Raw genomic sequence first — 12,834 nt, forward strand, 5'->3', positions numbered from 1 at the left:
GAGAGCCAAGTCTCTGGACTGCAGGGCTTTACCTCGGTCCTCTGAGGAACACCTTGTCCATTTCAGTGGTGGCGACGTACATCCTCGCCCTATCTTGCTACAACACATTTGCACTGTATTGGGCTGCAAGGCGCTTGTGATAGTGCACATTGAACACCATCACATGAGTCTTGCATTTGAAGATGGTAAGGAGGTGTACAGAAAGCTGCCGGAGATGTGTAGCTTTCGGTGTTTGTATCCTCACCGCCAATACAGACCGGACTGGTGGTGGATGGAGCATGACAAGAAGAGACAGTCTAGCTGAGAGCTTGAGACTTTGCGGGACCCAGTGTATCTAAGGTGCAGGAAGATGATTTGGCGAGTCAAACGCATGTCACAGCATTGAATCGAAGAGAAATAACATTCTGCATCACCACACTTGGCAAAATTTCTTGAGAGTAGCAGCCGAGCACCAACCGTGACAACTAGTTGCTGTCTCTTCACAACAACTCTTCCTATGTTCCGCAGAGCTGGCCTTCCTATCCTGGAGTTGTCCCCGCCCTCAGCATCCACCGGGATCCACGATATGGATCACATCGGCCCTATGGCGCAACGGTAGCGCGTTCGACTCCAGATTCTGTCCTGCGACCGTTTCTGAGCTGATATCGAAAGGTTATCCGTTCAAATCGGGTTGGGGTCATCCCTTTTTGTCCCTGGACGCATCGTAGTTCTTTATTTCGCTCCTGTGATGCGTGGTTGTGGTGTTGAGCGATGTTCATATGGGCTGGTGGCATGCAACCTGCGCCCCACGTGATTGAAGGGCTGCGAAACAATTTAGTGAGAAAAACTCAATTGACGTATGCTTGTTCGGCAGTTATCTTTGACTTCCTGTGCCATATGGTGTGTCCCGGTGTGTGTGGGTTTGTCGGATGTAGCCGTGTTGCGAGCCAGGGTTCGCGTGTCAGACCGAGCTCACCGAACACGCACAGCGAGATATCCCGCGGCGCCAATTCCCTGTTGGAGGATAATCAGGATAGGCAATTGCCTATTTCGGAGCCTTAAAACATCATCTCATGAGATCCCTTGTTAGATTTTGTGCATATTGTCAGAGTCATGGAGGCACCCGGAAGCCTGGGATGCCCACGCAAAAGAAGCAAGGGATGCCAAGGGCATTGACGGAGTAACCCCGAACACTCGGGAGCATGTGGTCCGAGCTTTCGGGTATCACCCGATGCCTCCGCATTCACAGGCTTTGGGGATGCTTCCGGACAACTCCGGCATCGCCGCTGTGAGACTGCTGCACGACATTCAGTAGCCGTACTGGCCAGTTCATAAGGTCAAAGACAAACTTCTGACCTTACAGCATCTCATACACGTGCTTCATTTGCGTATATTGTCATTTCTACCCAACCCGATCCTGCAATGTCTTCTCGAGCCCTTGAAGCCCTCCGCAAGTTCACGGCATGTGACGTAAGTATCAACGCCGCCGGGCTCAACCCGACCAGCGGTCATCTCTGTAGCCCAGGCAGCCTCACTCGCAACATGATTTGTTTCTGACAAAGGTAAAGATCGGAGATGCCCTTGTGAAGCTCAAGTACCCCCAGGGTGGCTTCCTCGATGGAATCCGGATGTTTTCCCCCGGCTCCGGCACGCGCATTTTCGGCCCCGCAGTAACGGTGCAGATGGTCGAGACCAGCGACACCTCGGCCCCGAAGCTGGACAAGCACTTCGTCGACCACAATGAAGAAGGTGGCGTCATGTACATCCAGCAACCCAAGGGCCTCCCGTCCGCGTGCTGGGGCGGTTTGATGTCCACTCGGGCCAAGTTTCTGGGTGCACAGGGCGTGGTCATTGACGGGCGAATGAGGGATGTCGGAGAGCACAATGAGATGGGATTCCCGGTAAGTCTAAGCGAACGCGAAGAGCTTGTTTCTCGTCCGGCTTAATCCAACGATTCCCGTAGTGTAAACTCTACTAACGACATCGGCAGGTGTTTGCCCAGGGTACATCTATTCTGGGCTCGAACACATTCACGCGGGCGTCGAGGGTCAAAGTCCCTCTTCAATTCAAGGGTGATCTCTGGATCAATCCTGGCGACATCTTGATTGGGGATGCGGATGGTGTCGTGGTGACGCCGCCCTCATTGGTTGAAAAAGTTGTCGCTCTGTGCCAGGAGCGAGCCGAGGTCGACGAGAAGATGTTTGTTGAGCTGAGAAAGGGTGCCTCGATGGGTGACCTGATCAAGAACGTGCGTAAGGACAAATAATTAGCCGGTCATTTACAGCCGGAGTATAGTAGGTACAAATTAAGATACGCGATGTTTCATGAGTGAAACCTAAGATGGTTGAAGAGAATCATTTTACTCTCGGCAAAATTGCTGTGTTAGTGTATCGAGTTTAGTCCCGGTAAAGTTGTCGAGACTGGTGTAAAATAGTGGTAAGGGGTATTTTTCAGGGGTTGCCACATGTCGCATCTGCCCGTTACGATTTCTGTAGATAGGCAACTGTGGGGGCAATGCGAGATGCGAAATACTACAGCACAGAAGTAATCATAATTAATCTGAGTTCTATACTCTACGGTGCGCTCTATCATCCAAATAATTCACTCGGGTTTCGTATCATCAGCAGGTCCCATTCCTCGTCCGACAGCCATGACTTGAGACTCCGCAGCCAAGCCGCATCGTCGACTTCCAGGTACGGCGTCTCCTTCATAGCCGCCTCGTGTGTTCTCACCTTCATGCGCGGCGTGTGGGGCCAGTCACTGCCCCAGAGAACACGATGCTTGTTGGCGTCCACAAGTGCGCGCACCAAGAACTTGACGTCGCAGTAGTCCGGCTTCTCCTCGCTGATGCGGTATGGCGCGCTCAGCTTCACCCATAGGTGGCCGTCTCTGACCAGCCTCATGATGGCGTCGAACCCTGGTTGTGTCGTTGGCCGGTCGCGATACTCCTCTGAAAGCAGACTTGGTGCCTTTAGGAGCGCGAAGTGATCTGTTACCAGCTTGACTCCATGTTTTGCAAGATTCTCCCTCACAAATGGTTCCAACTCCTCCCAAAAGTCGGTCCGGGTTGTAGTCATCGTGAGGCTCCAGGGCAACGCAAGGGCAGTGATTCTTCGGAGGTGAGCTCGAAGAGCTACCTTTTGTAGTTCGACATCTTCCATGGCCTTGTAACGGTACAGATTGACACGAAGCCCCCGAACACCAGCTTCATGCATTGCCCTCAATTCATCATCGGTGGTCGTTTCTGGGTCTATGACACCGATCGCACGCGTCTTTTGTGTTCCCAGGCGAGGCACAAAGGCCTTCAGAGAGGTGCAATCATCACCGTAGGATAGGCCATGGGTGAGGACAGATCTGGTGATTCCTAGACTTTTCTTGAAGTTGTCAAAGGCAGCAACGGTCGCAGGAGGCGGTGTCAAGTGCCTGTTTGGACTGTAAGGGAACGACTCGGCTATGACGACGGGTATTTGTTAGTATAACCTTCTCGTGCGTGCGCCTTATCGCAAGCCGTCTATGATGATTCCAGAGTGTTTAGACTTACGTTCAAAAATGTGATGATGAGTGTCCCATCCACCGTGAGGAAACAAGTTTCTCTCAGTTCCCTCGGTCACTGTAGCTGAAGGGGCCATTGTGGATGTTGTCTGCAGCTCTTCGGTGTATTATCTTCGAAGCTTGGCTCAGAACGATAGCACCGAGAGCCACCGATCCAACGATGATTCGCTTGTTATACACATTGTTGCGTCGGTTTCCGATTCGGCACCAGAAGGTCGACCCCGAACAACCGGCAGTATCCCGCGGGCATATTTTGGCAACTTGCAAATATTTCCTCCCATCTCACGCGACGGAATCGTCACGCCAGTTTGCTAGTGGAGATGGTGATGATGATGATGATCCTACAAGGAGTAGTCCGTCGTGTTAGACGGATGGCTCCGATATGTCTCGGACTACTCCCTGACAGGCGGACTACTCCAATGAGGCGGATAGCTCCCAGCTCCAGGCACCTGCGCCACACCAAACTCCGTGGAACGCGTGGATTCCGTGCGATGCGCGGATTCCTCCATCCCATGTTCCCGCCCTAGCGCCGCCACGAGGATACTTCGAACCATGGCATCTTAGTCTTTTTTTGACTACGCAGATGTCGTCTAGTCGTGTACGAAGTGGGTGTAAGTCACTTCCGTCATGTTCCCGGCAGATTACGAACACACCGAGTGTCATCAATGTCTAAGGGAGACGGACGGAGCTCCGCCTCTCACGGGTTCATGATGCGTGCCGAAGCTCACGGATCGTTCCTGCCTGGCAACACCCGGTCTCATTCATGTATTTTCGGGGCAGTCCAGTAATGTGCACCGCTGGACTATGTAAGACTGCCCAGAGGCGCACGCCTGCGGCCTGCGATGATCAGTTCACTGTCTGTATGATAGACCTCTTGGCTTGATTGATTGTTATTGGCGTATCAACGATGAGTCGCAGTAACACCTCTCCGACACCCTTGCAATCTGTGGTTGCTGGTGCAGCTGCTGGGGGAGTAGAGTCTCTAGTCACGGTATGTAAACTCGGTCTCGCTTTTCTAGTGATTGCAAACATATTACAAAGTCTCTACTATGCTAACCTGAGTCAAGTATCCTACAGAGTACATCAAAACGCGAAAACAACTGCTGAGTTCATCCGAATCTCCACTACGAATTCTCGTCTCAGCCGTACGGACCTCTGGACCTGGCGTGCTGTACACGGGGGCCAGTGCGTTCTGTGTCTCAAATGCATCCAAGTCAGGCGTACGATTTTTTACATTCGATGCCATCAGGAACAAGCTCCCGCAAGATGCCCAAACAGGGAAGCCAACCAAGGTTGCCAATATGCTTGCCGGTGTCGCGGCTGGCGTGGCCGAGAGCGTGACAGTGGTGACCCCTGGCGAGAACATCAAAACCAAGATTGTAGAAGACAGAGCTGGCGCTAGACGATTCAAGTCGACAAGCCATGCGATCAGAAGTATCGTAGCCATGGAGGGCCTCGGAGGGCTTTTCCGTGGCATCCTCCCGGTGACTCTGAAGCAGGGCTCGAACGCCCTTGTTCGGTTCACCAGCTACAATGCTCTCCTCGAGGTGATCAGCCCACCGATGGAGCTCCGCGGCAAGGGGTCTTTAGCTCCAGTGTCCTTTCTTCCCTTCTAAGTTTTCTTCTTCGCAGTTTGCTGCCTAGAGGCGCACTTTATTAACTGTTACGGTCAGCTATCTAACAGTAGGGTCTACTAATAGAAGCTAGGGATTAATACGTTCTAATAGTATACTAGGTTATAGTTTAGGTTAAAGGTTATAAGCTATAGTAGATTAGGTTTTTAGAGACTAAAGTAATTAATCTTAAACTTAATAAGTATTTTATAATAAAAATAAGCTAAAAGTATTTTAAAGATAAGTATTAAGTTAATTACTAAAGAGTTATAGGAGTTTAACCTTAAGTTAAACTTAGGTTATATTATATATAAATCTTAGATAATATTCTTTATTTACTTAGAAGTAATTACTTAGGTATATAAAGTAATTATAATTAATTAGTAATATTAACTAATTACTAAGTATCTTATTTTATATTCTACTAACTATTTCTTTATTTTATTATTATATAACTTATACTATAATTCTTTTATACTAAATAAGTTCTTATTATTCCTATAATTTTATAGTATAAATATTTTATCTTAGTTACTTAATACTTAAGTAGTTTAATTAATTATTATTTTTATATAATAAGTTATAATATTAAGTCCCCTCTCTAAAAGTTTTATTTTTAAGACTTAATATAAATAAATTATTAGTTTTAAATTAGAGATTTATTAATTATACTTCTTAATTTACTTATAATACTAATACTATATTAAGTTATATTTAAAAATTAAAATTAAGTTCTACTTCTACTCTTTATTATTATAATTATATATTATATATTACTAAGTTTAGTTTTATTATTAATATACCTTATTCTTATTATTATTTTATAGAGAAATATTATAAACTTCTTCTAAGTAGTAAGATTTATAGTAAGTATACTTATTTAAAGTAGTTTTATAATATAATAATAAATACTATTTATACTTATATATCTCTATACTCTTTATATTTTATATATATTATTAATTTATTATAATTAATTATCTATTAAATAAAGTAATTTATTTAGAAAATATAAAAGTAGTTAAAGAGGAAGTATTATAAAAAAAAGCTATTACTTTATATATTATATAAACTAAATTAGATAAATCTATAGTATAGTTAGATTATTTATATAAGTAGAAAAAAATAGTTTTCTAAAAAAGTTAAGAAGTTATAAAAGAGAAGTTAGTAATATCTCTTATATTAGAGGTTTAGTTAATAAGTAGCTTTAGTATAATAAACTTAGATTTAATCCTTAATTAGAATCTTAATACTTTAAATTTCTTATTAAGGAGGTTTTAATTATATTCTAATATTCTTAACTAAATAAATAGTTTTCTTTATTATAATCTATTTATTTCTATTAGTAGTTTAATATATCTATATAGATATCTAATTTATTAGTAACCTAAAGAGTTTATTAGAGGAATTAATTTATTTAATATAGGTATTACTTCTTATTCTTAATACTACTACTAATAGATTATAAGTTCTTTTATTATATTAGTAATATTTTTAGCTAGTTCCTATATATTATCTTTATATTTATATTATTTCTATTTAATAAAGTATTAATATTTTTTAGGTTTTTTAAAGTAGTTAATAATATATTTAACTTTATACTCTAGCTTATTATTCTCTATAATAATAATATTACTTATTTATAATCTTTATAAAGCTAATTTAAATAGTAAAATATAGAATACTAAGTAATATTTTATAATATTTAAAAGTTTAAGCTTATAATTAACTAATAAAATAACTTATAAGATTTTAAAAAGTTTAAGTTTTTTATAATTAAGTTTATTATTTAGTTATTTTATTTTAATATTTTATTATATAAAATAAGTATTATTTTCCTCTTTTAAAGTTAGTCCCTTAATCTTTTATTTATTACTAAATTTAGTTATTTATTATTATATAAATTTAAGTTTTTTATATATATTTTCTTAGATATCCTTAATTTATTATACTAAAGTAATAGCTTTTATTATAGCTAGTTCTATTTAAAGTTCTCTATAAGTAGTAAGTTTAAATTTATAGTTAAAGTAGAAAAGGGATTCCTTAATACTTTCTCTTATTATATTATTATAAATAAACTAAGCTATTAGTAGTAATATAACTTAATTATTTTAGTTATAATTAATATAAATATAAAAGTAAGTTTTAAAGATTTAATTAACTTATTCTATTTATTTATTAATCTATAAATAGAATATAGTAAATATTAATTATTTAATATTAAAGTATAATATAATTAATTTCTCAAAGTTAAAAGTAAAGATCTTATTTCTATTTAATATAATTTCTTTAAGTATTCTATAATTAGTAATAATATATTTAAAGAATATATATATATATTCTTTAGTATTACTTACTTCTTTATATAGAATAAAGTAAGTATATTTTATAAATTAATTTATAATAATAAGAATACTATTATAATATATTTCTATAAGAGGTTTTTAAAATTTTAATAATTTAATAATAAAATTAAAAGATATAAATTACTAAGTAGTTTATAATATAAATAAAAACTATAATATATTATAAAATTAATATTAAATAGGTTTACTTTTAAAATAAATTTTATAATTTTTAATTACTTTTATTATATATTCTCTAATAACTTTTTCTCTATATTACTATTATAATTATTTCTAAGTTTTTATAATTCTTTAGTAACTATATATAGAGTAAGTATAAAATTCTATAATTACTTTATTATTTAGTTTACTAAATAAGCTAATACTAAATTATCTAGCTATTATTAAGAGTTTAATTATTAATATTAAGTCTTTATTATTATTATTAGTAACGCTAGCTTATTATAGCGTTAATTAAGCTGGGCGCGCCTTATATAATTAGCGATTATATAAGGTACTAGCCTCTGCAATTAACGCTGCAATTATAGCTACTACTTCTAACGTAGTTAACTTTATCTATATTACTACTAATATAGTTAATATAATATAATATTTGCTGCTTATAATGCCCTACTAGTTAGCTAGTCTTATGAGATTAATACTAATTAGTAGTTAACTTTATAGTTATTACTATATAATATATTAATTAACTATAGATTAGTAAAGCTCTAGAAGAAGTAGTTTTATTAATATTTATTTAGATCTATTCTACCTAGAAATACTTAATTAATTAACTTATACTACTAAGGTAGTTATAACTTTAAAAAGATAGCTTATTTTACTTAAGCTATTTTAAACTTATTTTTTTCTAATTTCTAAGAAGAGTATATTAATATTAATATTATTAGTACTAATAGGATTAAGTAATATCTCTTTATAGTATTAATAATAGTAGGATTATAATAATAGCTTTTATAGCCTCTAATCTTATATTTAATAGAAGTAGTTATAATATAACTTAAGAGATAATTTGTTTTACTTAGAATATTTTTAGTAATTACTTTTATTTCTTATTTAAAAAGTATTTACTATATACTTAACTCTTAATATTAATATTAACTTATTAACTTATAATTAATAGTAAAGTTAACTATTTACTTTACTTTTAATTACTTTATTTAGCTTCTTACTTCTTATAAATAGAGTTTTTATACTAAATAAGTAAATAAAAGATTACTTTACTTTTAATAGCTTTTAACTATTTTTTTTTTTATTAAGTTAATATTAATAGTAAATAGCTGCTTTAAGCTTATTTAATAATAACTATTTATATATATAGTATATAGTATACCTTACTATAAGATTTTCTTATTATTTAACTACTAAATACTAACTACTAATTACTAGCTATAAGAGAATTTTTTATTATTTTTTACTCTTAATAATTTATACTCTTTCTATAATACTATTATATAGCGTTTTTATTTTTTTTATAATACTACTATATTATTTTCTTATTTTTAGGATTTTACTACTTTATTAATAATATTACTTATTAAACTTATTTACTCTCTTATTAATACTTACTTTTAGTAATCTTTTTTATATAGTTAACTAACTTTTAATTTATTATAGAGATCCTTCTTAACCTTTATACTTCTATCTTTAACTACTATTAAGCTATATTAAGTTAAGTAAGAGTAATAAAGTAATAAATTATCTATTAAATAAATAAGCTTTAGCTACTATAATACTTAGTAAGCTTTTTATAATTATAGTATAGTAATCCTTATTTATAATTTAACTTAATATTTTGCTCTATTAGGAATATTAATACTTACCTTTTTATACCTTTAATAACTTATATAATTTCTTAAATAACTATTATTAAGCTTCTTTAATTATATTTGAATTATTTACTATAGTTTTTTTAAGAAACTTTTTAGGTAACTTTCTAGCTCCCCTAGCTTTTCTAATACTTCTAGCTAATAACTACCTTATCCTTATCTTTATTAGAGTTTATAATATAATTAACTATAGCGTTTAAGGTAAGCTTATTAATATTAATATAAAATTAAATATTACTACTTAAGGTTAAGTAGCTTTATACTTCTTATTTAATATAGAATATTACTAACTTAATAGCTTTATTAGTTCTACTTTTTAGAGTTAAACTTTTATTAATTTTAAAGATATATTAGAATCTATTTTTAATTACTATAATAAAGCTACTATAAAGGAATTTAGGGACTTCTTTATTACTAATAAGGTTTATATTATATAAGATAGTAAATCTATTATTTCTAATATCTATACTACTTTTTATTAAAACTTCTATTATTAGTTTAATAAGGATATTAATAATAAGATAGCTAAGTTTCCCTCTCTTAAGAAAGCTATTAAGGATATTAACTTCTTTAATAATATTAAGGGTATTAAGCTAGAGCTACTAGCGTTTTTTAGCTATACCTCTTTATATATAGCCTTATCTTTTAGACTAATTTAGTATAAATTAAGCTTTACTAAAACTTATTAGTTAATTACTTTTACTTATCTAAGAGGCTTTAATATTAATTTTAATAAGAGTAATATATTTAACTTTATTACACTTAATTAGCTATTTTCTTATTAACTTATAGATCTTATAAAGTTATATAATAATAGTATGTAATTTAAGGCCTCTAGCTGTTCACTATGATTTTTACCTGCTTAGAGCGACAGACCTCCTAACTCTATACCTCCTAATAATACACACAGCCTTCAGTCATATGATCCTCTCCCAACCTCAGCCGCACTTACATATGCACATCACACTAAACAACTTCACTATCTTCAACTTTACTTTAGCAACAATATAGTTTGTGATTACTTAATTACTTAATTACTAACTACTAAACTGTTAACCTATCCTCTCTCTCGTATATCACCCGCACTCCTATTAAATACTATCCCTATTACTGCTTCGCTATCTGCTATTCGTCACTATCTCTTCTTATTTAATTAAGCTGGCTAACGCCTTTGCAGCAGCTATGCTGTCATCAGTAACGCTCTCTCTATTCAGCGCAAGGCGCACTCACTAATATTTAAGCCCTACTAGGTTTAGGCTTAGGCTGCCTCTACCTTAGTATTATAGAGGGCTTATGCAAAGAAGGGCCACTCCTTAGGATAGCTAGAAATATATATAGCCTCTGCATAGAGGCGTCTAGAGCTATTATTTATCGCCTTAATTATAGTATAGAGAGGGTCCCCTCTAGGGGTATTTATAAAAGCTCTAGCTATAGCTACCTTAATAATATGCTACTAATTAGCGAAAAAGTGCTTATTGAATTTAAGGGCTTTATTTATTATATAGATATTATTTTATATAGTGATACCTTTAGCTATTCCCTTATAAAAAGGTATACCTCGTAGGGGATTAGCGTTCTTATATATTTCTTATAGTGTAGATATAGTGAAGCTTTAGGATTTATTATAGGTTAAAGAGGAAGAGGAAGAAGGATAAGCACAAGGCTCTACGCTAGAGTTTTTATGCTTCTAGCTGTGAAAACCTCTTCTAACAACCTCTTTAGTTAAGGAGTTATCTCTTATATAGTAGCGTTTACAGATAACCTCTTTAGTTAAGGAGTTATCTCTCTTATAGTAGCATTCGCAGTACCTTACTAGAAGGTTCAGCAAAGCTATTATTAGCTAGGCTATAAGAGCCTTAGTAACCCCTTCAGCCCTAATATAATCAGCCCTGCTATGTGCGGCGCTACTAGCCCTGCGCTGCGCGGCTGGCGCTATTGCTATTCCGCCAGTCTATTTAGCTAAAGCATGCGTTTAACTTTATATAGTAACGTTCAGAAGGTTTGCCTGCTAGTAGGAATATATAGGGTTTCTATACTGTTTTCCTTAATTAGTAGAGGGTATAAGTTAAGGTGCCTATATAGTGTTTCTAGAATTATGCCTACATATAGGGTGAATTTTGCTGTAGTCTTTTTACAGGGGGGCTGCATTATAACTATAAACTTAATAGTATATAATTTAAAGGTAATATATATAATATCTTTAACTTTAAGCTTTTAATCTTTAAGGATTTTTATATTAAAACTAGTATTAACTAGTTTTAAACCTTAAGTATTTTCTCTATTATACTTAAAAATAAGGTATTTAATTACTATTATAATAAGCTTTATAGTAATAATATGCTTATTAACTTTATTAAATTAGTTATTAAAGTTAAAGCTTATTTTAAAATTAAAAAGTCTTATTAAGTATATCTCTCTAAGTAGTATAGTATTACCCTTAACTATATAATCTTTAAGAACTTTAGTAAGACTAAGATAGAGTATTTTAAGATAGTTTTTAATAAACTTATTACTATTTAGTATATTTTCTTTATTATTTATTATTCTAATAATACTTTTTATAATTAGGTCTTTAGTATTTACTAAGGTATACTTAAGTATAATTATACTTTTATAAGCCCTACTAAAGATTATAAGAGTATTACTAATTAGTTTTAATTATCTATTAGTATTATAATATAAAACTAAGCTTATAAATACTTTATAATAAACCTTACTTCTATTAATAATTAATATTAAACTAATTACTAATATAATAGCTATAGCTATAGCTTTTAATTTAGCTATTACCTATATATATCTTATAGTTAATATTACTTTTAACTTATACTTCTTAAATCTAAGAAGAAGTGTTATATTTATAGTAAAATAAGCTACTAGTTAATAAAGTACTTTACTAAAGATTACTATAAAGCTTTTAACTACTTTAAGTAAATATATATTAATAAAGATACTTCTACTTCTACTTTTAATTACTTTTTAGTATAATATAAAGGTATTAAGGGTATTAATAACCTTCTTATTAATAGCTATAATAAAGATATATTAAATTATTTTAATACTCTTAATATTAATAACTTTAATACTAAAGATAGTTAGTATAGGTTAGATAGTTTAAATAATAAAAATTAATAATTTCTTACTCTTTATTTTATTAGTATTACTTTTAATAGCTTTAAAGTTATTAGTATATTAGGTAATAATACTACTTTTTATGCTATTACTAAGTAGGATCTATATATTATAGTTAAGCTTAAAGAATATACTTTATAGTTTTCTCTTAAAGGAAGGTATAGATTAATAATCTTTTAGGGTATTCTGCTTAATATTAATACTTCTAAATATTTAATAGTAGGTTAACTTTAGGTCTTTATACTTTAATAATTAATATTAAACCTTAAATTTAATACTATAAAAGTAGTTATTATTAGATTTAGCTTTAGTAACTCTATCTACTTATTAGGATCTATTAAAGTCTTTATACTACTTAGTTTTATT

General features: G+C 33.4%; 2 protein-coding genes across 2 annotated transcripts; one reads left to right on the forward strand and one right to left on the reverse strand.

Moving 5' to 3' along the window:
* Positions 1 to 1,401: 1,401 nt before the first annotated feature.
* CGCS363_v011280 (4-hydroxy-4-methyl-2-oxoglutarate aldolase) lies at positions 1,402 to 2,245 on the forward strand (the record flags this gene model as incomplete). The annotated part of the gene is made up of 3 exons (XM_036643129.1): positions 1,402 to 1,449; positions 1,548 to 1,880; positions 1,970 to 2,245. The coding sequence occupies 3 exons, from the start codon at positions 1,402 to 1,404 to the stop codon at positions 2,243 to 2,245; spliced, it is 657 nt and encodes a 218-aa protein (XP_036492011.1).
* Positions 2,246 to 2,567: 322 nt separating this feature from the next.
* On the reverse strand, positions 2,568 to 3,608 carry SLMH-0 (4-sulfomuconolactone hydrolase; the record flags this gene model as incomplete). Its single annotated transcript, XM_036643130.1, has 2 exons — positions 2,568 to 3,430; positions 3,521 to 3,608. The coding sequence occupies 2 exons, from the start codon at positions 3,606 to 3,608 to the stop codon at positions 2,568 to 2,570; spliced, it is 951 nt and encodes a 316-aa protein (XP_036491495.1).
* Positions 3,609 to 12,834: the final 9,226 nt, after the last annotated feature.

This window comes from Colletotrichum siamense (assembly GCF_013390195.1).
Source record: "Colletotrichum siamense strain Cg363 chromosome Unknown KSG_Cg363_contig07, whole genome shotgun sequence".
Taxonomy (NCBI): domain Eukaryota; kingdom Fungi; phylum Ascomycota; class Sordariomycetes; order Glomerellales; family Glomerellaceae; genus Colletotrichum; species Colletotrichum siamense.